This window comes from Branchiostoma floridae, unplaced genomic scaffold, assembly GCF_000003815.2.
Source record: "Branchiostoma floridae strain S238N-H82 unplaced genomic scaffold, Bfl_VNyyK Sc7u5tJ_1439, whole genome shotgun sequence".
In the NCBI taxonomy this organism is placed as follows: Eukaryota; Metazoa; Chordata; class Leptocardii; order Amphioxiformes; family Branchiostomatidae; genus Branchiostoma; species Branchiostoma floridae.
The window spans coordinates 305,225-331,936 of record NW_023365716.1 but is presented as its reverse complement, the minus strand read 5'-3'; the positions used below and the strand labels follow the sequence as shown (position 1 = coordinate 331,936).

General features: G+C 41.1%; 5 protein-coding genes across 5 annotated transcripts in view; 3 read left to right on the top strand and 2 right to left on the bottom strand.

The window, feature by feature from the left end:
- Positions 1-26,712, bottom strand: part of LOC118407668 (tropomyosin-1-like) — a 1,169,601-nt gene that overhangs the window by 838,757 nt on the left and 304,132 nt on the right. The gene's annotated exons all lie outside the window — the stretch shown is intronic.
- LOC118407610 (zinc finger protein 25-like) overlaps positions 1-26,712 on the top strand; it is an 865,280-nt gene that overhangs the window by 566,086 nt on the left and 272,482 nt on the right. The window lies entirely within an intron of this gene.
- Positions 1-26,712, top strand: part of LOC118407627 (zinc finger protein 525-like) — a 976,997-nt gene that overhangs the window by 686,736 nt on the left and 263,549 nt on the right. The gene's annotated exons all lie outside the window — the stretch shown is intronic.
- LOC118407683 (death-associated protein kinase 1-like) lies at positions 8,940-20,471 on the top strand. Its single transcript, XM_035808199.1, has 15 exons — positions 8,940-8,960; positions 9,706-9,804; positions 10,630-10,731; positions 11,591-11,689; positions 12,556-12,654; positions 13,487-13,585; positions 14,419-14,517; positions 14,769-14,831; positions 15,589-15,723; positions 15,904-16,149; positions 16,298-16,406; positions 16,565-16,728; positions 16,990-17,178; positions 17,417-18,212; positions 18,622-20,471. The coding sequence occupies exons 1-15, from the start codon at positions 8,940-8,942 to the stop codon at positions 18,912-18,914; spliced, it is 2,613 nt and encodes an 870-aa protein (XP_035664092.1). The 3' UTR covers positions 18,915-20,471.
- LOC118407682 lies at positions 20,356-26,227 on the bottom strand. Its single transcript, XM_035808198.1, has 7 exons — positions 25,557-26,227; positions 23,124-23,297; positions 22,498-22,557; positions 22,027-22,214; positions 21,524-21,671; positions 20,902-20,974; positions 20,356-20,492 (listed from the first exon to the last, which is right to left on the bottom strand). The coding sequence occupies exons 2-7, from the start codon at positions 23,283-23,285 to the stop codon at positions 20,356-20,358; spliced, it is 768 nt and encodes a 255-aa protein (XP_035664091.1). The 5' UTR covers positions 23,286-23,297; positions 25,557-26,227.

Sequence of the window (26,712 nt, the reverse complement as noted above, 5' to 3'; positions counted from 1 at the left end):
TTTAAAGTGCCTTTCCCAATGGCACAAGGTTGGTGACATGGCAAGTTAAGGTTCGCACTCACGACGTCTCGGTCTTGAGCCTAACATGCTGCCGCTGCGCCACGTGATCTCACTTGTATTTCAGCAATTGTATTCCATCATTGGCTCAAGCACTGTCTTACTAATGCTTGTAATACCAGCAGACCTCTACACCAGTAGCTACTTCACAAGGCCTCTTGTTTACCTAAGATCATTTTGTAAGTAGCCATGGCAAATTAGTTTGTCTCAAAGTAATCCCATGAGCCCCCTTGCTGTGAGGAAACTAGAACACATTCAGGCAGAAGGCCCACATTCCCAGTGAGAATGCCATGAAATTGCCATGTAATCACAGGTCCATGCATGGTCAATCTTTAAGACTCAAGAACCTGTGCAGTGCCTTTTTTTCTTCAAATTATTTCTACTTAAATGTGTCTACTTGTCTACTTTTGCATGTGCCATACAACAATAAAACAGCCTATGTGTAGCTGCTGAGTAAAAACACATGGTCATACAATGTATGTCTATTGAATGCAGGCCCTCCTGTAGGGGGTCTTGGGGGAATGCCACTTCTGTCAAGAGATGGTGCATTGATCATACTTTTGGGGCGTGTGGGAGAAAGAATCCTGCTCATATTATGTAGCTAAATAGGCAGCATGTCTGAGGGCAGAGGGCCTAAGGTAATATACATGAGATTTACCTTGTAAATCAAGCATTTGATATGAAGAAATAATAGTCTTGTTGTGCTTAATTTTGTTCGGGTAAAATTTACCAGTAGGATCACCTCTCAGTTTTCAGAGTGAAGTTTTATCGTACCAAGCAGATAAACAAAGCCTTTTTGTGACTTGATAATGTGGAAAAGAGAAAACCCTGGAACACCCACTTTGGGCTTTGGGTAACACCAGAAGCTGGTATCATCATAGCAGCTGTTCTAGGACAACCTCTGTTTACTTAAAGGATTAGTTTCTGACACTGAGCATGTCCATGACAGATGAGCTTGTTTCAAATGCACTTCATTGACACATATACATATAACCTGGTCAATGACAAGTTTGCCCAAGGCTACATGTAGCACTACACATTGAGCCCATCAGCTATAGATTGAGTCACATTTAGTTGAATGTGACAGGATGTGTCCCTATTAAGCTTCCTGCATTCCAAGAACTTTCCATAAAATTGCAAATTCACAGTGTGCCAGCAAAGAGTTGTTCTTGTATGAAAGGATGTTCCACATGCCATTTACAATCTTTCATTAAAATAGTTGATAAATTGCAGATGAAGAAGCATTGTACTGTAGGATCACATGTGTAATCGGCAGCGCTTTGGGCTCAGGCAAAGAGGTCCTGGGTTCGAAACCTGCCATGTCATTTATCTTGTGCCCTTGGGAAAGACACTTAACACAACTTTCCTCACCTCACTCAGGTGAAAGATGAGTACCTAGCTTTGGCTAGAACTGTCCCTTGGATAGGACGTTAACTGGAGGTCCCTTCTTTGGGGAGAGCCATATCCCAGGCAAGTAAGAGCCTGAACCAACCCCCCACACTTATCAAAAAGAGTAGGGGACCTTCCCAGTGTGAGTGGATCAAACTATTCTGTCTAGATGGGTACTACGGTACCTGGTATTCCCGGAGTAGCCTCGTAGCCCCTGCTTCGCCTATTGAGTCAGTGAGCCGAACTCGCTAAAGCTCTATGTTTCTGACTTTGGGAGAAGAGATGCTGCTACAGTGAACGTACATGTAGTTTGGTGCCTACAAGTGGTCAATGGCCTGAGCAAACTCGTTTAAAAAAAATCAGTGATCCATTCCACACTTCCCTTTGAGAAAACTAGGACATGTTTCAGATTCACTGGGGGTGTATAGTTTACTATAATACACAAAGTTTCAAATGCAGTGTCTTCTTGTTAGTCCAATGTACCCAATTATAACAATATAGTGAACCATTGAAGATCCAAACAACTATTGCAAGAAACCACATTCGGCCACATTCGGACAGGATTCAAAATGGCTTGCAATTTCAGTTCTCCATCGAATGAGATAAGAATGTTTCGAATAATGTTGGAATGCCACATAATGCGGTCATACTGCAGTTAGAATAGTTAGAATACACTTAGAAACCACTTTGAATGCCATTTGATATTTCTCCACTTCGAATGCACCTTCACAGTTTTTAATATGTCAAAAACTTTCGGGCCAGCCAAAAGAACGGGCACAAATAGCTGGAATGCAGTAAGGATGTCTGGATCACACTACAAATTGCCAGGAATATGTCAGGAATAGCAAAGAATTTTCATTCCTACGGCATTCCGGCTGATTCTTGCTATCGTGTGAAGGGGGCTTAAAGGAAAACACTTTATTCTGTACTTTTAACATTACACCATCAACATTTTAAAGGGGGCTCACAGAAGTACTAGTATTAAGCAATTTGCCATTAAAATATAAATTTGAAAGTAGACTGTTCATTAATCTACATGTGGAGAAGGCACTATGACTTAATCGATTCAAAACAGAGCTTCATAATGGACATATTGAATACTATAGGTATTGGTATGCATCAGAATGATACAGCTACCTGGAAGCTTTCCCCAAAGGGAAAACCACTGGGAAGGGGCAGACATGTAAGTCTCACTAAAGCTAGATATTGAAACATTCTTAAGTTTGTTACCTTCAGAAACCCTGTCCTTATTATCGATTCCTGTTTAGTGTTAATTTTGTAAAATCATTTCAATCAAAAGTAAAGTTGTTGAAACAGAAATATTTTACAGGGCTAATTACAAAACACATTCAAATGAATGATGTACTTGTGTACAGTTGCTACTCATGAATCAAAGTTGCCAATGACTTTTTTCAATTGTATTGAATCAACAACCTTCAGATAACAACTTTTCACCATCTCAATGTACATATCCTAATTTGGTAAGGGGGATACACCCTGCAAGATTGTTTTTGTACCACTCCCTGTGGTGACCCTTGGCCAGCCAAACCATAGATAATTGATCTACCATGCACCCTGCCCAGGTTTTCACTTGGCCATTTCAGACCAGAAAGCAGATGCTGAGCTGGAAGACACTGTGATTTTTATCCTTCAGTGCTGGAAATACGTACTGGGTGCATGTGCACCAAATTTGGAACTGTGCACCCATTTTTTCGTAGGTTTACGTAATGAAAAGATATCAACATATACTGGTATGCAGCATATTCTTCTAAACTGTTAGAAAGAAAATTAAATGTCTGCCATATCAAGAATTTGAACCATTAGGGTTTATCGAAGTTATCAATGCTGCAAGTTAACTCCACCATTGTTTTAGTAATATATCTTAGCATTTTTGGACAACATGCAGAAATTGTATTATAATTTCAATTTTCCAATGATATTACATTGACACTTTTCTGCTTGTTTTTTTATAACTTAAGTTGGCTAAAAAACATTTTGTGAATTATTCCTTTCCAGTTTTCTTACTAATGTTTTTTATGAACAAATTAAGCACGAGTATAAAAAATTAAATGAACAGAATGAAGTCTGAGTAGGTTTTTCGGGCATTCTACTATTTATGTGGTGCATCCCAATTTTTTTTTAGTTTAAAATTTTAGGTTGGGTTCACAAGTGCACCTAATCCCAATTTTTTTTCAAGCTGTCATTTCTCCATTAATTATGAAAGTTTTTCCCAGTTCCTAAAATGACACTTGAACCTAAAGATCTTCAGAGACCAGTGTTGTCATTTTCATGAGGTGTTGCAGACTGGGGAGTGGGATCTGTAGATCAGACTGATACATTGTTTGTATGTACTGCATCTGGTACCCTACACTCACACTGAGACCATCTGCTCTTGGCTGACATGTGAGGATGGTGATATTTTGTTCTGGGTGGTGTTGTCATGCCATGGTGTGGGGGTTGCTTGCATGTCTCTCTAGTGCTCAGTGAGCCTCTTTTTAAAAGCCTTTTCTGTCTCACCAGCATACTGCTGGGCATCACAGTCTTGAAAAGTGATATTATAATACATGTTTGATGTCTGTTTTTGCCCCAAATCTCATACCTATCAGTCCCCTTCAGAGGTCCTCCTACAGAAACAACAGGGCCACGTCACTGGGGTCAGCTGAAAACCCCAAGAAACCTTGGCTGCAGCCACCCGTGAAATTTCAACTTAAGAGATGCATTCCTGAGAATGCTCAAATTACAGGGGAGAGAAGGCCAGGGAAAGTGGCCATACCATTCTATCTGTATCATATTTAAAAACAAAAACAAAAAAAACTCAGATTCTATTTTCATAAAGCAATTACTAGTAGTTGTCTAAATTTTGTCTGGAAAATACAAGAATCTGAGTTTTTTTTTTTTTTTAATGTAGAGATAGATAATCAAAATTCAACAGAGTCATATGTTTCTGTTCAAATCTCTCCTACCCTCCCTGCCCATGCTGACTGGCACTATGTTGAGGGCCAGTTGGTTGAGGGCATTATAGCTTTCTAAAATTGTATGAAAAGGGCATCAGTCTCTATTGCCTTAGTTAAGGTTCCCAGGTAGGTGCCCTCATGGAAGGCTGCCCCTTCCAATCTTCGAGTAGATGTAAGATCAGACTCAACTCAGTATTTTGACAATCTTTTGAGAAGTATTTTAATTTGCAACATGTAATACTCCTTTCTATAAGATTCTGCACTTCTTAATTTTTCCTACTTAGGAAGAGTTAAACCAGGAATAAATACCATACTTAAAAGATATTGCTTACGTGCTTTACTTGTAAAAAAAACTAAAACAATGAAAACAGAGCCACTTACATCTGCTTGGAGATTAATGGATAAGGACCACAGTGTCACCAAGAGATCACCACCCTTTTGAGTCCATGTGTTCTAAGGTTAATGAGAAGTTCCTACCAGTGACAGAAAAACTCTACTCTACTCTACACTACTCATTATCAAATCTCTAGGTAATTATCACAATCATGTAGTATTTATTGACTTGGTAAGGTGTCTAAATTAAACATTTGAAAAAGAAAAGGAAGATTCAACTAATTGTGCAAAATAGGACTCTGTAGTCTTTAAGTCTCATTGATGTTTCCAATAGGCACAGAAGGAAAGGTGATACTCCGTTGACCCCTTACCCTCTGGCACAGGCTGGAACCCATAGTTCCCTAGTGGTTTCTGGGCTGCTGGTGTAGCACACAATTGTGGACAGAATGCCTGATTCTGATCCTCTCTAATTAGTCAACTCCAAAATGATTTTTCTAGGCACCAACAGTTAGATTAAGACACATAAGATGGATTAAATAACTAAGTAGGAAGACAAAGACTGTTCTTGACTTCCTAGTTACATGTACATAATAATATTTTATCCATCTTATGTGTTGCCCTACCAAACTATCAGTTTTCAATGACTTTATATGAGCAATATCATAGGCACCATCATTACTTTCTTTATTTTCCAACAACAATTGTAAATAGGAGGGTCTGGTATTGGCTGAACCTTGTTGTGACAAGCCCTAAGTGGGTAACCCCAGTGAGGACCAGTAACCAGGTGGGTGGAGCCATGACTAATCAATCCTCAAGCCAAGGAGGTTTGACTACTGGGTGGTACTATTGCCCTCTCCAGATCTCAGGCCAGACTTGGTGTTTCTACAGTTCAGAAACCTTATTTAGACATGTCCTACCAACTACATGTTCCAATTTTGTAACCGAGTAACTTTGATTGCACAGAGCAAGAACATGGGGGATCCACTCCAACTACTAAACTCAGAGCATTACCTGCAACCCCAATAGTCTGTAGCAATATCAAACAAAGTTCATTGGTTACTCTGGAAGTATATCTTTGCACCCCATTCACAGACATGACATTGCTCCTTCTGGGTGGAGTGTACACATATAACTTAACAAGTATAAAGGCAATAAGAAAAAAGGGATGTGTACAACCAAATCTATCTCCCAACTGCATAAAAAAACAGCACTTTATTGCTAGAAGCGAATAGAAAAGTATAAGTTGGCACTTTTGTAAGTGTGTTAAATTTCCTCCAGATAAGTTTAAATTACTTTTATGCTATAAAGTATCAGGACACACTGTAATGTCAGATTCTGCAGACACCTCTGCTTTAGCAGTGGTCGGTAACTTGCACACTTGCAAATGCAACCACTTTCTTTGCTTGGCGCAGCCTGATTCTGTGACAGAGGTAGCACAGTGCGCAGCCTGAAATTTTGCAGTTTTACCCAACCTTTGTGCATAAGCCTTTGTTTTATTTCTTTATAAGATAAAAAATTAAGAAGGTACATGTAACTGGAAGAAAAAATAACGGATATATTAAGTAGCTGATTTGAGGAAAATAAAAACTTAGAAGTGGGGCAACCTGAAATGTTGATGGCGCAACCTGGCTTTTGACTCAGGTTGTAGCCTAGGCAACAAGGCTGAAAAAAGGATTTTGAGTACTGGCTTTAGGCATGTGACACTCCCCTGCTTTAGATTTATACATGTACAATGCACATCATAATTAAGATGATACATTTTTTCATCTAGCTATAGGGCTTATTCACGTGACGTCATCACCCCTTCCCTCTGAGCGCGGCCATTTTGGTGTACCATCACTACAGCAGAGTTCCTTGGTATCTGAAGGTCTCTAAATCTGAGAAAAGTGAAGTTGTTTGCCCGCTGTTTGACTATACAAAGAGCCTCCAACCTCACTTCATATTTTCGCTACACAAATTGGTTGGAAATTATCCATATTTCATCATTGAGGGACATTTTGCAGAAATCCAGTGAGTCACTTTACGAGTATGGCAACAGTGACAGCGGAGTCCATTCATCTTGTCTTAGTTTGGAGTATTTGGTTCTGTGAATGACTTTCTGCACACTCAGTTCAAAGCGTACAGGACTTACAACAACTTGTTGAAAAGTCCTTGTGACAACTTAGTACCTGGACAAATACAGAGTGTAGGATGAGATTTTAGTTGATAGAAAGTGCGTTGTCATCTGGAAAGTTCGCCCTGACATTCTAAAGTTGGACTATCACCGTGAGGACCAGTCCTGTGTCAAGACGGGACCATTTTGAGTGCCACAGTTTTTGTTTACACACAGTAAGCAATGCTGCATCTTGTACTAGACTACTCTTGTTTTTGTTTCATGGAAATTCATCAAAGAACTAGGGGACATGCTCTTCCTGTTGTTTATGGACTCTGCTGTTTCAGTGTTTGTCTGTCTTTCTTTTAGGTTCCTGCTTCTAGAGTGGATTGTAGGTCAGTATCACCGGAAATGGGTACCCGTGGACATTGAAACTAGCCTATCGTTTGCTTGAATGTCCAGATACAAAATGTCTACTACACACGTGAACATTGATTATCACATGTACAGTCCAACTGGTTAGATCCGCTCTACGTATTGCAGAAATCTAGTTTTGCTTCCGACTGATCACAGTAGTGTTTTGGAATTTCCCTTTGTATGTTCATTACCGCGCGGTTTTGACGAGAAAATCGCGAAACAAATCTTACTGTTACCCAATTTGTGTGCGCTTTACCAGTGCAGAACCAACATCCCACGGCAGAAGAAAGCACTCAGTGATTATGAAACTAAATGTTTTGAAGGGAAATTGTACATCACAATGCTTGGGAAATATTTACAATTTTTACGGAGAGTTGCATAGGGCCCCACTGCAGGCGGGCGGACTGTGGTACACCAAAATGGCCGACTTCGCTCATTGCTATGGCGTCCGATTAGTTGCTAGGGGGAGGATCACGTGATTGAATAAGCCCTATATAGCATTGTAAGCCTTGGAGTGGATCCCCCATGTTCTTGCTCTGAGTAATTATATAATTTGGTTACAAAGTTACCCCTGCCCCATCGCTACAACACACTTTAAAAAAAATTCTGCACAGTCAGTTAAAACGATCCCCAAGCAACGGAGAGAAAAGTTGGCATAAACTTAAATTTTTCTTTTCCGCAAACAGCCCGGCCGGGCCCCGGGTAGGAAATGTGACGTAGGCCTTACAATTAGTAAGTTACATGGTACTGCTCTCTGCAGTTATCGGGTATGGCTGCATTCTTAAGAACTAGATGTGAACTGGTACACAGCTATTACAGTTAATTGACAGCTGTTGTGTACTAGTATGTGTTACACTCGACTGCATTGTAAAAATGTGCATAAAGCAGTTACTGTAGATACAATGTATGTAAATACGTTTGTGACTGCATCTGTAACTGTAAGTAGTGACACCTAGTGCTGTAGTACAAGTGAACCAGTCAGAATTACCCTGATTGTCACAGACGGTCACAGAAATGTTCGTGTAAATAAAGTATTAAGGTTGTGAAGAAAACAAGCCTCTTTCAGTGACTTACCAACCTAATGACCTGAGTGAGTGAGTGTAGGTCTACTCTCTAATACCATGACAATTAACTGTAGCATAGCATATTATTTCATATTTTGTACTTTGATGGAGAATTCTGCATGTAAGTTGCAGATTTCTACATATGTGTTGCACAATTCTGCCTGGCTGTAGAATTCTGCATGAGGTTTGCAGAATTCTGCATGTGGTTTATTGCAGACTTCGGTAGTCAGACTTCTGTTCGTAATTCTACAGTCAAATGCAGAAATCTGAAGAACTGATTTAGTCCCACGGGGCCTGCGATGTTACCTAAATATAGATGTAATTGTCATCATGTAGTATATGTTGTATTCTGAAACAAAAAACATCCTTCTTAAACTATACCATTAATAATCATGTTTCTGGGTTTAGGGTGTTTTCCATATTTAGAGTGTTGCCTGTTAAATGAAAACTTGATAGTTTGACATAGCTTAACAGTTACTGATTAATTGATAAAGATTTGTTTTAGAAATAACTTGTAGATAACTGCTAAACTCTTTCCCAAACTTATGATACTATCAATGCCAGCGCAAGACCTGCTTGTAGATTATAACAAAGGTCCTCCAGAACCTACGGTACCTCTACACTAGACCATACATGACGACAGCAAAGCTACCGGTAAATGAATCATGGTTAACATAGTGAAGCATAATCACCATTGGAAACGCTGTACACTTTACTACTATCATGCAATAAAAACTATTATGCATAATTATGCATAAACCTGAGAAGAATAATGCATAATTATGCATAACCCCAAGAAACCTTATGCATAATTATGCATAATTATGCATAACTCTAAGAAGGGTTATGCATAATTATGCATAATTATGCATAATTATGCATAACTGGACTAATCCCCAGGGGGTCATCAATGGCGGCTACGTATTTCTTACATCATTTTTACCTATACTACGTGATATCAGCCCATCTCGGTATATAGTTGCTGAGATATGGGAGGTCTGTCAGGAATTAAACTGGAACAGCAGAATTAAACTGGAGGCTGTTGATCGATCCACACAACCTGACCATGTGATATTACAAGGTATCCGCTCATGATCAGAACTTTCTTGTTTTCAATGATCTAACCGTTGTGTTACAAAGCGAAGACACAATTCTGCATGAAGCGTGTAGGTAGGTCATTACAATTCTTAACAACCAAGCTTATAACGTTATGACTGTATAACTTATTTAAATTGTGGTTTCGTAATCAATCATTATATATCCATCAGGGTTATGACATTCTGGCTGTATAAACTATAAAAATGAGTGTATGTGGTTGGTCCAAAAAGTCTGACATTACAAGATATCCGCTTATGACAATACCTTTGATTCAAGCATTGTTTTAACTGTTGTGTTACAGGACGGATGGACAGGTCTGCATTACGCGTGTAGAGGAGGTTATGACAAGGTTGTGGAGCTGCTCATCAAGAACGGTGCTGATATCAATGTGACTAACGTGGTAGGAATGTAAACTAACAGCCTATAACAAAACCGCAGATTAATTGAATTAATTAAAAGTTAATCACCCGTTTGAAGCGGTTACTGTGTCAAAACGCCTTCGCTCCCTGGGTGGTTATAGGTAACTGAGCGGCTGTTAGGTCACTACAAACGTCAAGTAAAAAACGGGTCATTGACGTTATTGTTTATATAGCTAATTTAAGAAGACACAAAAAGTGAGCTGAGGCCAGTTTTTACATGAAGATAGAAATTTCGCCTTAAGAATATTCCCAATTCATTGTAAATGATTTTAACGTGTATTTTAATAAAGTAGACCCTCCTGTCATCTAATGATAATAACCGAATCCTTCGCCTTCATTGATTCAAGTTTGCATTATTGATCCATTATTGATTGATACACGGCTTCCGTCTTCATTAACCATGCTTATGATGTTATGACAGTATAACTGATAGACATTGTGGTTTGTGATCGATCCACACAACCTGACCATGTGATATTACAAGGTATCCGCTCATGATCAGATATTTCTTGTTGACAATGCTTTAACTGTTGTGTTACACAGCGAAGACACAATTCTGCATGAAGCGTGTAGGGGAGGTCATTGTAATTCTTAACAACCAAGCACATACATATAATGTCATGACTGTATAACTTGAAATTGTGGTTTTGTGATCAATCATTGTATACCCATCAGGGTTATGACATTCTGGCTGTATGAACTATAAACATGAGGGTCTGTGGTTGGTTCAAAAAGTCTGATATTACAAGGTATCTGCTTATGACCAGACCTTTGATTTAAGCATTGATTTAACTGTTGTGTTATAGGGAGAGGGAGACACAGGTCTGCATAAAGCGTGTTGGAGAGGTTTTGACAAGGTTGTGGAGATGCTCATCAAGAATGGAGCTGATATCAATGTGACTAACCGGGTAAGAACGTAAATTAACGGCCTATAACAAGACTACAGATTAATCAAATTAATTAAAGGTTAATGACCCGCCTGAAACGGTTACGGTGTCGAAACGCCTTCGCTCCCTGGGTGGTTATAGATCACTGAGCAGATGTAAGGTCACTGCAAACGCCGGTGGAAAAACGGGTCATTTGCTTTAATGTTATTAAATAGCTAATTCAAGGAGAGGACATGAAGGGAGCTATGGCAAAGCACGTCTTTAGGTAAAGATAGAAACTTCATCTTAAGAATGTTTTCATTTCATTGTAAATGATTCAAACGTGCATTTTGATAAAGTAGACATTCCTGTTATGTTATGATAATAAACGAATCCTTCGCCTTCATTGAATCAAGTCTGCATTGTTGACCCATTATTGGTTGATACAAGGCCTCCGTCTTCATTAACCATGCTTATGGCGTTATGACTGTATAAACAATAGACATTGTGGTTTGTGATCGATCAACACAACCTGACCATGTGATATTACAAGGTATCCGCTCATGATCAGAACTTTCTTGTTTGAAATGATTTAACTGTTGTGTTACAGAGCGACTACACAATTCTGCTTGAAGCGTGTAGGGGAAGTCATCATAATTCTTAACAACCAAGCATATAACACTATGACTGTATAACTTATCTAAATTGTGGTTTCCTAATCAATCATTGTATACACATCATGGTTATGACATTCTGGCTGTGCGAACTATAAAAATGAGGGTTTGTGGTTGGTCCAAAAAGTCTGATATTACAAGGTATCCTCTTATGACCAGACCTTTGATTTAAGTATTGCTATGACCAGACCTTTGATTTAAGTATTGCTTTAACTGTTGTGTTACAGCGAGGATGGACAGGTCTGCATTACGCGTGTGAAGGAGGTCATGACGAGATTGTGGAGCTGCTCATCAAGAACGGAGCTGACCTCAATGTGACTAAAGCGGTAAGAATGTAAACTAAAGGCCTATAACAAAACTACAGATTAATTAAATTGATTAAAGGTTAATGACCCGCCCGAAGCGGTTACGGTGTCAAAACGCCTTCGCTCCCTGGGTGGTTATAGATCACTGAGCAGGTGTTAGGTCACTGCAAACGTCAAGTCAAAAACGGGTCATTGACGTTATCTTTTATATAGCTAATTCAAGAAGACACAAAAAGTGAGCTGAGGCAAGGCACGTCATTAGATAAAGCTTTAAGATAGAAACTTCATTTTAGGAATATTTTCATTTCATTGTAAAAGATTAAAACGTGCATTTTAATAAAGTTGAACCTCCTGTTATGTTATGATAATAACCGAATCCTGTTATGTTATGATAATAACCGAATCCTTCGCCTTCATTGCTTCAAGTCTTCATCATTGACCGATTGTTATTACACGGCCTCCGTCTTCATTAACCATGCTTATGTCGTTATGACTGTATAACCGACAGACATTGTGGTTTGTGATCGATCCACACAACCTGACCATGTGATATTACAAGGTATCCGCTCATGATCAGACATTTCTTGTTGACAATGCTTTATTATTATTTAACTGTTCTGTTACAAAGCGAAGACACGATTCTGCATGAAGCATGTAGAGGAAGTCATTACAATTCTTACCAACCAAGCATATAACGTTATGACAGTATTACTTATTTCAATTGTGGTTTCGTAATCAATTATAATATACCCATGAGGGTTATCACATTCCGGCTGTATGAACTATAAAATGAGGGTTTGTGGTAGGTCCAAAAAGTCTAATATTAAAGGTTTCCAGATATGACCAGACCTTTTGATATAAGCATTGCTTTTACTGCTGTGTTACAGGACGGATGGACAGGTCTGCATTACGCGTGTTGGACAGGTCATGACAAGGTTTTGGAACTGCTCATCAAGAACGGAGCTGATCTCAATGTGACTAGCGCGGTAAGAACGTAAACTAACGGCCTATAACAAAACTGCGGATTCATTAAATTATCTAAAAGATAATGACCCGCCTGAAGTGGTTACGGTGTCAGAACGCCTTCCCTCCCTGGGTGGTTATAGATCACTGAGCAGGTGTTAGGTCACTGCAAACGTCAACTTCAAAAACGGGTTATTGGTGTGTTTGTTTATATAGCTAATTCAAGAAGACACAAAAAGTGAGCTGAGGCAACGCAAGACTTAAGAATATTTTCATGTCGTTGCAAATGATTTAAATGCGCATTTTAATAAAGAAGACCCTACTGTTATATTATGATGATAGCCGAATCCTATTATTTTATGATAATAACCGAATCCTTCGCCTTCATTGATTCAAGTCTACATTATTGACCCATTATTGATAGATACACCGCCTCCATCTTCATTAACCATGCTCATGGCGTTATGACTGTATAACCGATAGACATTGTGGTTTGTGATCGATCCACACGACCTGATCATGTGATATCACAAGGTATCCGCTCATGATCGGACATTTTTTGTTGACAACGCTTTAACTGTTGTGTCACAAAGCGAAGACACAATTCTGCATGAAGCATGTATAGGGGAGGTCATTACAATTATTATCAACCAAGCATATAACGTTATGACTGTATAACTTATTCAAATTGTGGTTTTGTAATTAATCATTGTATACCTATCAGGGGTATGACATTCTGGCTGTATGAACTATAAAAATGAGGGTTTGTGGTTGGTCCAAAAAGTCTGATATTACAAGGTATCCGCTTATGAAAAGAACCTTGATTTAAGCATTGCTTTAACTGTTGTGTTACAGTACGGAGACACTTGTCTGCATGAAGCGTGTAGAGAAGGTCATGACAAGGTTGTGGAGCTGCTAATCAAGATCGGAGCTGCTCTCAATGTGACTAACAGGGTAAGAACGTAAACTATCGGCCTATAACAAAACTGCAGACTAATTAAATCAATCAAAAGTTAATGACCCGCCTGAAGCTGTTACGGTGTCAAAACGCCTTCGCTCCCTGGGTGGTTATAGATCACTGAGCAGGTGTTAGGTCACTGCAAACGTCGGGGGAAAACGGGTCATTTGCGTTAATGTTATTTGTACAGCTAAATCAAGAAGACGAAATAAAGTGAGCTGAGGTTTGGCACGTCTTGAGATAAAGATAGAAACTTAATCTTAAGAATATTTTCCTTTCATTTTAAATGATTTAAACGTGCATTTAAATAAAGTAGACCCTCCTGTTATGTTATGATAATGACGGCATCCTTCGCCTTCATTGACTCAAGTCTGCATTATTGATCCATTATTGATTGATACACGGCCTCCGTCTTCACTAACCATGCTTATGGCGTTATGACCGAATAACCGATCGATAGACATTGTGATTTGTGATCGATCCACACAACCTGGCCATGTGATATTACAAGGTATCCGCTCATGATCAGACATTTTTTGTTGATATGCGTTAGCTGTTGTGTTACAAAGCGAAGACACAATTCTGCTTGAAGCGTGTAGGGGAAGTTATTACAATTCTTAACAACCAAGCATATAACGTTATGACTGTATAACTTATTTGAATTGTGGTTTCGTAATCAATCATTGTATACCCATCAGGGTTATGACATTGTGACTGTATGAACTATCAAAATAAGTATTTGTGGCTAGTCCAAAAGGTCTGATGTTACAAGGTATCCGCTTATGACCAGACCTTTGATGTAAGCATTGCTTTAACTGTTGTGTTACAGAATGGAGACACAGGTCTGCATTACGCGTGTTTGAGAGGTCATGACAAGATTGTGGAGCTGCTTATCAAGAACGGAGCTGATCTCAATGTGACTAACAGGGTAATATCGTATTGTATTAAATGGTAATAAAGTGAATGAACTCTTTTTTGCATTAGTAGCTTGCCTTAATATCTATCACAGAAAGGTTGCTATCATGGCGTCGCCTTATTCCAAGTAGCGCAGATGTCATCCCATCAGGGTAAGATATGGAATAGAAATGTGTCTAAATTCACTTGACTACTCTCACGTTTTCGTACAAGATGATTCAATGTAAAGATTGGTTAAACACGTCTGAATGTTTCCCATTGTAGAAAAACAAGCGCCCGGTTGACGTTGCTGCAGGACTGGGCAGAGATACACAGTTATTGCTGGAGGTAAGCTATGCAACTCTTCATAACTATCGCACTGTAAACTGCAGATGAGGATTGCATCTCCTGTTGCGCCCAAGCAGGATCTCATAAGTTTGCACTGCTTCTAATATTGAGCTAGTTAAACTGTAGTATCCGACACAAAAATTGGACTGACCCAAATTTTTGACTGCACAGCTCAGTCTTTGTCAAGGATTGAACAATCCACTGCTGTAGTGACGTCACGTTATGTAGATAGAACACGTCGCTCAGTGAGCTCGAGCAGTGGATCATAAGTTACAGGAATGGTCTCTGTTCAGGGATGGTTGTAAAGCTTTAATCCCTCTAGCGAAAAAGTCTGGCTCTATGTCCAAGATTTTAACTTTGTCCAGTGAGACCGAATGACCCGATGATGCTATATGAATACGTTGGAAAACTTCTGAGGTTGTTGAACTTGTTCATTCCTTGACAAAGACTGGTGCTGTTCAGTCGAGGATTTAGGTGAGACCAGCTTTTGTGTTGGACATTACAGTTTAGCAAGCTCAATAATGACTTCCACCAGCACAGATGAACTTTCAAGTTAATGTCCTTCTAATGGTCACATATAGCCATAGAAAACCACACGGACAAATACAATTTATCGTGATAATATTTTTTATTTCGCAACTGAGCAAACATTTTCAAGATAGTTTTTTTTTCTATCTGTCCGTCAAATTATTACGTTACATCGAATCATGTAGCAAATAATAAAAAGTTAACCATTTACTCACCCGTCAACTTGCAGACAGAAACACGGAGGCAGGTGGAGTACAGCGAGCTGGTCTCTTCCGTGGGGTCTGAGGAGGGGACAACAGTCAAACTGTTTCTCTGTGGAGACGGGCAGGTCGGAAAAACATCTTTGCGAGTGATTCTGAAAAAGGTAAAAATCCGCATACAATAAATTCAACCAATGACAAAATTAAACAGGTCGAAAGTTATGATAAACTATTTTGACAAAAATGTATCGATATATTCCACATCCATACAGTGCAGTGAATTCAACAGCGCTTAAGATTCTGAAGTCATCATAAATCTGTGAAATTGCTACATAAATTTCCAGACAGGCCTTATCGTGGGTGCTCTCTGGAAAATCAGGAGGAAGTTCAGAAGACAAGACGTCTTTAACCCCACCCCGGGGGTGCACGTATCCAGTAAAACCGTGCGGGGAATCGGGAGACTCAGTCTGCATGACTTCGCAGGACAGGCGCAGTTCTACGTCACACACGCCATGCTGCTCCGCACCACTAACGCCATCTTCCCGGTCGTCTACAAAATCATAGATGGGGAGGAGGAACAAAAACGGCAGGTAGGGCAACCCTTGAAAAAGTTTCACAATGTCGGTGAAAGTCTCCAGCTCAATGTTTTGCTTCAAATCCTCAAGTAAACTGATACACATCACCATTCGTTATGATAATGAAGCACATCCAAAATAGGAAAATGTTCTTTTTACGCAGATCCACGGCTGGTTGAGTTTCATCCACTGCAGTAACACAGATCCCACCAACAAACCCCGGATTGTCCTGATCGCCAGTCATGCGGACAAGCTACAGGGCCACGAAGCAGGTCGGTTGATAGTTGTAGGTTCAATTAATTCAGAGTTGGCCTATGTCGATATATTCTACAAAGCTCGAATCTCTTGCTTGCCTGGCCTAATGACCATTCTGTAGTCTTCAACTCTCTGGATGCTATTCGTACAATATCAATACCGTTTGTACCTGTAGGTCGGCGCCAAGCCACAGCTCTAGTGGAGCACTACAGGAAACTGTTCCAGGAGTCACTGATTGTGTCATCGGAGGTGTTCCTCATCAACTGCCTCGAGGCGGGGTCTGCTGAGATACAGCGGCTGCGAGAAGTGCTGGCAGCATACAGAGACGACATACTGAAGGTACTGAACATAAAGATTTCTTTATTCTTGGTATTTATACTCTGACTTTGGCGTTAAGATAAAACTTATTCCTGAGTACTAGATTATTTTAGATTCATAAAAAAAGGCTAAAAAAATTTCATGTATGAAAAAATGGTAGCAAAAAGAAGCCAAAAATTCAAGTAAGTAAGGAAGGGGCTTCCCGTGACACCAGCCGTCGCTATTGCTGCCTGGACACTTCCGATATCGCACTTTGTATGACTACATTTAAAATGTTCACAGCAAAGACCACGTGTTCCTAAAGTCTGCGTTCAGTTATCCGAGACCATTGAAGGTTGGAGAGAAGAGAGAAAGACGTTCCCAGTGATGGGATGGCAGGACTACCTGAAAACTGTCAGGCAGGCATCGTCTGAGAACCTTCAGGAACGTATCGTACAGCTGGCTTCATCGTACCTACATGATGAGGGAGAGGTAAATGTGTCTTTGTCTTAAACCTGAGCTCGAAGGAATTGTTATTTTTAACTTACTTCTTCTTTTCAGTTAAATTATGACCTCTCTTGCTGACTTCATAATTTACGGCTTTCTGGTATAGATTACAGTCAACATCATAACACTCTTTCCTTTTTTTAAACCCGGTCATTACATCAGAAAATTAACTTAGCCTAAGGGAATGAATTTACCTCTTCGTTTGCTCTGTAATCATATTTAGATCATCTACCTTCACCGCGAAGCCGACTCGTCAGTAGTACTGGACCCCCAGTGGTTGTTCACATCCATTTTCGGACACCTGCTTGCTCCGGACAACTTCCCTATCGTCAAGATCGCGCGAACTGCCGAGGACCACGTCACCCTTGAGGAGCTCACCCGTGTCTTCAGTGCCGTTGCCGACATCCCTCTCCTGATCAAACTCCTGCAGGAATTCCAGCTCTGCCACACGTACGGCGGTCGCACCTTCATCCTCCCTAGCCTGCTGCAGCAGGAGATTGAAGAGGCGGCGTGGTCTCCTGTGTCCAGCAAGGCTGTCTACTTCGGTCTGCAGATCCGAGGCCGCACGGAGATCGACAGCTTCTCGTGCGACCTGTTCCCGCGGCTGCAGACGCTGCTGATGCAGGCGCACCCGAAAAAGCTCAGCCGGCCTCGCCTGTGGAAGAACAGCGCCAAATGTACCGACGGGAAGGCCGAAGCGCTGCTGCAGATCACAACGGATAAGAGGCAGCTCAACATCGTCGTCAGGAGCAACGATGGCAACAGGGAGGACTGCAACTCCATCATGGACCTCCTGAAGGACATGACGTACCGCCTGCTGCACGAGACCAGCCCCGGAGCCAGGTCACGGGACATGGTGCTCAGCGCCCTGGACCTCCGGGAACACAGACCGCAGCCTCACGCCTACAGCAGGGAAGAGGTGGAGGCGGCGGCAGCAAAGGGTGGGAACCTCGTCCATCCTCAGAGGAAAGTTCCGGAGAAGGTCAAGGATCTATTGCTGCATCTCGGCAGCCTGAAAGGTAAGTTCGCAAATCGTGAGTTGCCGGTCCGACCAAAATGGAGTGGGAAAAAGCAAGGTCTGTATCGGCAGCTAGCTGAGACGGGCATAAAACCTCATTTTCTCTACTTTCCGGTAATCTAACATTTTAATGAAGAAAGCGCTAATGAAGCACTACTTCTATTAATCCTGTCCGCATAGTTTTGTCTAATTGATACTATAGTTATTTTATGAATGCATAATGAAGCCCGTTAAGCAGTTTTAACGGGATACCTTGTGCATTCATAAAATAACTACAGACACATTGTGTTATGTCATTCAGGAGTTTAAGAACGCGTTCATGGTCTTTTAAGTTTCTTGCCAGTCTCCAAATATGTAAAAAATGTTGGAGATGGTTGGATGATTGACAGTTGTATTTTGCCTCACGACAGGCATGCTGGGCCGGGTAGCCCAGAAGAGGCCGGAGCTGGTGGAGACCTTACGTCACATCAACCCCATCCTGGACCACCTCCGCGCTGATGACGTCATCAACCTGGACGAGAACGACCGCATCCGGGCTGCCAAGACTCCCCAGGATGCAGCGCGCGAGCTGCTGGACATTCTGGAGGCCAAAGGTGAAAGGACATGTGTCAAGTTCCACTCAGTCCTGAAAACATGTGATAAGTTTGCTGCGAGCCTCATAGTGGAGGAAGAAATGTCTGAGGAGGGGGCTACAGCAAGTTAGATTGGCATTCAATAACAGAACCTTTGTGATGAGAAATTTTGTTATTAGCCGTTCGTTATTTGCCTATACTGAAATGAAGAAACAAGATAAGAATTCTTAATTAGACATACGTTATTATCATATACGGAAATGAATAAAAAAAAAATCCTCAAACATAACCAATGCTGCATTGATAGCCAGGGTAATGTATTGTTACATTTTGCAAATGAAAAATAAAGAAAGCATGTAACTATATATCAGTGAGAGTTCCTAATGCCATATTGAATGTTGTACCCAAGATACAATTATCTTACAGGATTTCAGGAGTTTGTATACAATGAAAACATCTTATTTTATCATCAGGCTAGGCTAGGCCAGCAAAAATATAATTTTCACCATCAATAAATTATAAGCATGCTGCTGCGCCTTCCAGAGTAGGGACTAATGTGTGCGGAGGGGGGCTACAGCAATTTAGAGCTGGGGTTCTGTTACTCTACATTTTTCATTCATTTTGTTATTGGCTTTTGAGCCTTTTCATCTATGAGTCAACTTTGTTTGGCTCGTAATTCAAAGGTGAAAACGTTTTACATGTTTTCATGACTCTGAGACTGACTACAGAATCTTAGATAACCCAGTATCTCTATATACCTGTGTATATGCATTTTATGGGAACATTTGGTTAATAGCGCATACAAAAGGTATGTACAATTTTACTAGACAATCGGCAGATAGAACAGTTTACTTATTCGCGTACGCACTCTGCTTTATTGTTAAGAGGAAATGTGCGCATTATGAGCTTTTTTTCATTGAATGCACGTATAATTACGTTTCTTCGTTAGCAAATTATGTCATATGGAATCTTGTTTTTAACCATACCTCTATACAACTATGTATATTGAGTTAAGGTCCAAAGCACTTATTAGAGGTGGTGGTCAGAAATTTACTGTAAATACTTCCTCGTTACATACTTTTAGCTGGATACATATTTTATACTGGATACATAAGATATACGTGATTTATAATTATCATACGCACTACATTAGGTTTTGTATGAGTTTGATATAGGAACTTTACATATAAACATTATAATTATCAAAAGTCTGCATCCCGATTCTTGCATTGTTCTCTTGAGTCTTTGTCCAATTTATACTCTTTGAAGCAACAAGTACAATTTGCGCAGCGTGGCCTCCCTTGAATTTCCCTTTGTAATATCTTAATGACGGTAATATCAGTTGATTACAGTTGTAGTTGCCTAAAAAAAGAAGCTTCCTTATCAGCAATGTCAGTTCTTCTGACCACCGAATCATATTAGTTCTTTTCGCAGTATCAACGACGTCTTGACGCGTTTAAATCAATATAGAAACCCTTATCCAATTAGCCAGGGCGCCGCCATCTTTCTACATCCTGGTACTTTATGACGTCATGTAGACCAGGTGGACGCCATTTTGTGTTGTTCTCTTTTTCACACGGAATCAGCAGGTATCGGGCCCTTCTTCTCTTCCTGCACACCTGGCGCTGCAGCTGAATCCACCTGGTAGGCAGGTGGCACCTGGGCCGGATTCTGGGCCACGAACACCTGCGGTTGACTACCCTGGACACCTGGAGTTGGAAGGGAGGAAAACGATCAACTTTTAGTTGTTTGAATTAACGACAGTTGGATTATCTCGATGAAGATTGATTGGTATTAGATTATCTGGATTTAGAGAAATTTTATATGCCGATACAAAATCGAATCAAACTCTGTTTTACAGTAATGGAAACGGATACGATGTATGACACATTTGCTAAACAGTTTACTATAACGAGTCTAAAATCGACGCTATTTTATCTATAGGGAACAGGTAAAAGTATGACAATCAGAATGTAGATTCTCCTCTTTAGGTTCGAGTCTACTTCATACACAAGTCGCCAATTTTCCCATACTGGAGCTTTCTTGCTGCAGGTTGCTTAACTTTCAACGCCACAAGCAAAATACACGAAGACACTAATAACAACGCTTGGTACAAACCCGGGTTTCCCTGCATGATCACAGTGTTTCCCTGCGTTCCGTCCGGTACCGGCCCTGCAGCGTAAATCACTGTCTACAGAACAGATATAGAAAAATACAAACAGCTGGTCCAGCTGCAGTGGAATATAACCAGCTGTTGCCGCGCCGAAGGTCTGAGAAGCTGGCTAAACAGATATATGTACAGATACAGAGGCTCGTGTGTTATACCTGCTATACAGATACAGATAGAGAAGCTCGTGTGTTACGCTGTTCAAAGGACGGTCATGTCGGCTATGTTGATTCAGATACAAACCTCGTTCGCGTGCATCATAAAAATCATTATAGCGTACACATCACAAACATATTCTGTGGTTGAAGCCACGAAATACAAAACACAATGCACCTACATGTAACTGCGGCCACGTGTGAGTAACCTTGTGGGACATTCAAACTGAGTAAGGCCGAAAATTTAGTGTGTGGGATGTTTTGTGCCTTTTAGTGCCTACCGTAGTCTCTAGGACCATAGACTAGCCACTTTCAATTCTCTTTGAGGTTCCACAGTTAATGCAGTGTCTTAAACATATTCCTTTTTATCAAAAGGGCGGAACGTCAGGTAACAATGGCAATGGTCTGCAGTACCCACCTGTCCCGCACCGCGTCGCATGGTGCAGAGCCCGACGCAGCTCATGATGGACACCGCGAACCCGAGCACGATCTCAATCACGGCCAGGACGATGTTCGTGGCGTGAAGACCGATGGCGGACGCCCTGCAGTCGTAGGCCTTGAAATTCCTGGCGGTAAAATTTCAACCGTGAAAAGATCAATTTTAGCCTCTGGAAGGGGAGGGGACGCCCACAGGAACTAAGAGTGACGGTTGAGAGAACAGGTTACATCCAGACAGGCGGTTTCGCCGTTGGATGTCCCTGCGTAGGAGGATGTTTTATCCAAATCACGTTATTACTTACCTCAATTCTGGTTCTTCGTATTGGACCGGGTTGTTCTTTTGACGCTCCTGGGCGGCATAGTACGCAAGAACTGCTCACAAGGGCATTCACCTTTGACACATTAATCCACAATGCATCACACTGCGCATTTGCCATTTAAACTGTGAATGGGCTCATAACAAGCCACTGTTTTTTTACTTACGACAAGTCTGGTTCTTCGTATTGGGACGGGTTGTTCTTATAGTCTTGTTGTGCAATGTAGTAGGCGCGCCAGTCGTGCTGACGGCAGCCGTACACGTAGTGGTTCCACACGATTGCGATTGCCGCTATGGCGATGCAGCACACACACGCCAGGATAACGAATATACCCACAACCATGAAAGCTACGATCTGTGGACGGGTGGAGGGAAAATCAGTCAGAAAACAAGACGCCAACTGTCTCTGACTATATTGTATTTTTTTTTCAGTGTTTCAAATATACCGCAAAAAAAGCAAAATTTAAAAAAATGCGTTAACCCCCCCCCCCCCCCTCTCTCTCTCACACACACACACACACACATACAAATACACACACAGCTACAAACACAGACAAATACTCTCACACACACGCACACGCACACACTCCTACAAACACATTGTCACACAGTCACAGGCAAGAAATGATGTGACTTACCAGGCACTTACTTGTTGGTTTCTTTGCGCTGTTAACACCCAGAATGCCTGTCGTAAGGACCTGTAAAGACATCAACAGTCGACAGAGATCCATGTAAACTGGTGAAAATAAAGTTTATTTCAATTCTTGAAAGGTGACCGCTATAGCCTAGGTCAGAGCTAAAGTTCAAATGTTGAAGGATACTAGTATAAGCACTTAAAAAGTTGACCGCTATAGGTCAAAGTTAAAGTTCAAATGTTGAAGGATAGGTAGTGTAAGCACTTAAAAAGGTGACCGCTATAGGTCAAAGTTAAAGTTCATATGTTGAAGGATAGGTAGGGTAGGCACTTAAGTAAAGGCTTGGGACCTATCAGCCGTCTCCTCCAGACAAGGGCATTTATGAAATGTCCCAATGTTTTCACTGTTGAATGTTCTCGGGGGATAAAGTTTAAGGGTCAAGGTTCAGCGTTAAAGGTTAAAGGTTAGGGGGTGCCAAGCCTACCTCTGGGCCAGAGCATTGCCGGAATCTCCCAAGCATCTCACCTCTACGTGTTTGTCACTTCTGCATGTTTTGGGGATACAGTTGAAAGGTAGAGGTCTTAGGTTAAAGGTTAGGTTAAAGTTCAAAGGTTAAGAGCGGAACAAACCAGCAGCCCGCTCCAGATAGGTGCGCTGATGAAGTGTCCCACAGCTCCCACGCCCCTAGCGGAGAAGTGGATGTCTGCAGCGACCCCTAGCGTGACGCTGAGGGACCCCAGCACCACCATAGCCCAGCCCAGTCCGCGGACAGCCTTGGGTTCGTACGCCATGTCTTCTGCACACCAAACAAACAAACAAATTACAAGTCAATAGCAAAACAGTAGGGTAGGCACAGTACTACTAATTAGTCCGAGGACGGCTCAAGTATCACTTGTGTTTTAGCCTTGGGTTTGTACGTCACGTCCTCTGCACTCTAAACAAACAAACAAACAAACAAACAAATTACACGTCACTAGCAAAACAATAGGGTGGTGAGATCGCTTCTTAGTCAGCGGTTGGCTCTGTTGCTATAAGCCATGTCTTCTAAACTCTAAACAAAGAAAAACAAACAAAGAAATAACAAGTCAATTGCAAAAAAATATAGAAGCTCTGGTTTTGTATCTATCTATCTATCTATCTATCTATCTATCTATCTATATATATATATATATATAGATAGATATGCGCTCTCGCTTTCTTAAATGTTTACTTGTAGCCTGGTACAATGTTTTGTCCTTTAGAGTCCGTTTGGGGCAATGTCCTTTCCGACAACTTTACTGCCACTAACGGAGTGCCACAAGGTAGCCTTCTATCCCCTTTTCTATTCTCTGACCTGAGTGTTTAGCTGAATTGCTCTGGTGTTGGTTGCTACATCGGAAATGCCGTTGTGAATCATCTGTTGTAAGCTGATGATCTATGTATTATCTGCCCATCTGTTAAAGGTCTGCAAAAGCTAATGTCTTTATGTGAACGATTTGGTTCTGAAAACCATATAGTGTTCAGCAAAAGCAAGAGCCAATGTGTATATTTTCCATGTGGTAGACTCAAATTGCACGGACCGCCTCCTCCAGTCACCCTTTATGGCACGAAATTGCAGTACGTTACATCTGTGAACTATCTGGGTAACCAGATTACCTCTGACCTGTCTGATGATGAGTCAATTCACTATCATGTCAGAGGGTTCTATACCAAAGCAAATTCCTTGATACGAAAATTCCGATTCGCCTCTCCTGGAGTGAAGCGCGTCCTTTTTATGCATATTGTTCCTCGATATATTGCGCTCAGCTATGGTGTCAGTATAACTTGGGTACGATTCGCAGGCTACGCGTAGCCTATAACAATGCTCTTAGAATTGTGTTAGGCTATCGTACGAGTGATAGTGCCAGCCAAATGTTTGTGACACATGGGATTGATACTTTTGAAGCTAGAAGGAGAAAACTAACACATGCATTTGTACAACACATCGCCACATCTAATAACAACATTATCTCCCGGTTATTCCACTCAGATGCCCTTTTCCATAGCAAATTCTGGACACACTATGTGAATCTTGTTTACAAAAGCCACGGGTAATTAAACTTTTTTATTGTACATAAAGTGTATTTGTATTGTTGTATTGTATGTTTTTTATGTCTATTATGTATGCGATATGGGCCAAGAGCCTGAAATAAAGTTTGAAATGAAAAAAAAAAAAGATTAAATCGTGTGCGCTGATGTTTCCAGATTTTTACAACTTACTTGCCGTGGAATTAATTTCCATATGTTACTGAACCTCCCCTCCCTCATGTTCATCATTAAACGTATCCAAACGTACCATAAAGCTAGACCTGATGTGAGATGGAACCACCTAAACACCCCCGATCCAACAGTGTAGTATTCACGTGCCTAGAAATAGCACAGTTCAAAAACAAGGTCACACGCCTGGGCCTGTAATCGACCTTGACCCGGCCGCCTTCCCAAACCCTATTCACATACCGATGTCATTAAAAACAATACAAGTACACATATTCGGAAATAGGGACACACACAGACACGCACATGCACACACACACACACACACACACACGCGCACGCACACGCACACACACACACACACACACACACACACACACACACACACACACACACACACGCGCACGCACACGCACACACACACAGTTTTAAGGAGGTATTTAAAAAGCCAAAGATCTAATCATTCCTCCATCTGCGCTTCTTGGAAATCCGACGCTGAGTCATAAATGCCAGCCGAGATTATTAGATAGATCTGTACCATAGTGGAGGCGATTCTTCAAGCAGATGTTGGGTCGGGGGGTAGTACTAGTAGCCGTACTAATTCCGACATGCCGCTTCAATAATAACCCCCTCCCTCTGTTTGGAGAATGAGAATCCCGGCCACAACAGTCCAGACCCAACATCTGCTCGGAGAATAGGCGGCGGCTGCATGAAGGAATCAAGTAAGAAATCCTCGCTCCGGCCCCTATAAGTGGTATCAGCACACGCATCCGGTGTGTATCCCATTTCTCTGCACGTTTTCGTAACCAACAGTTATTAGGAATACATACCACTTACCCACCAACGATGGTTCCCAGTAGATCTAACGTAAAGAGTCCGTAAACAAACCGTACACTCGACGCGCTGGCAGCGTAGTGGAGGAGGCAGCCAACCAGAACGTTGACCTCTGAAGGGTTACGTTGTTGTTGTTTCAAACGGAAGTAGACGTAATTTCCGGGCGCGAGGTACGGGCTGGTTTTGGCTGGGGTTCAAGTTTGTCAAGCTCTGACCTCTGGTAATAACCTCTGGGAGCGATCACACTCAATACGTGTCCAGAATAAATAAACGTTAACGTAAACCATGCATTAACTTTCTAGGATAACTTAATCAACAAGAATCCAATCTCGTTAAAAACATTTCAGAAGTTTTAAGACATATACACAAACTCATTTTGGAGGAAATTTGTTTTCGACCAGAAATGCGATATTGGCACATATTAATACACGCCTGGGGTCAGTTTTGACCCCATACGGTGGTTTGAAGGTAATGGGTTCTTAATACACGAGTAGAATGCACGCATCCATAATTACTTTTCTTTTGTAAGGCCACAGCAAGTAAATTTTATGGATGACATCCGTGCGCTCATTAATTTTCGCCTGATTTCAGAAAAAAAAAACAAGATTTTCTTTCTTCTTCAGGGATGGTCAGATAGATCAAAATGGGTAAATGGGTTATGTTGTAACCAAATGTATATAGAATTGACACTAGATGGGTAGCATTGACTGTAGTTGCAGAAGTGAAACTTGCTGGATAGTTGTAAGAGTGGCACCAATATGGAAGTCATGGTTGTAATTGCCAACATGGATAGTGAGTACCAGTCTACCACACTGGTGTCACTTTTACTACACTGGTGCATTTCTTAAATACAGGAATGAATGCCTTGTTGGTTGTGATGCCATATTTTGTCACTTCAGTTCTTATTACAACGTTTATGGTGTCTATTTTGAAAATTTGCCATCTTGTTTTTTTTACCCATCTTGTTATTTTTTCGCCCTACCTCATTATTTTTGCAGTCTGCAGAGGATGTCATCCATAAAATTTACTTGCTGTGGCCTAAGTCATGTCCTTTGAAATGTTGTATTCAACTACTAGTATACCATTATCTGGAGTATACACTGCATGAAAAGTCGAATTTACCCCATTGGTAAATGCGATGTATAGCTGGGT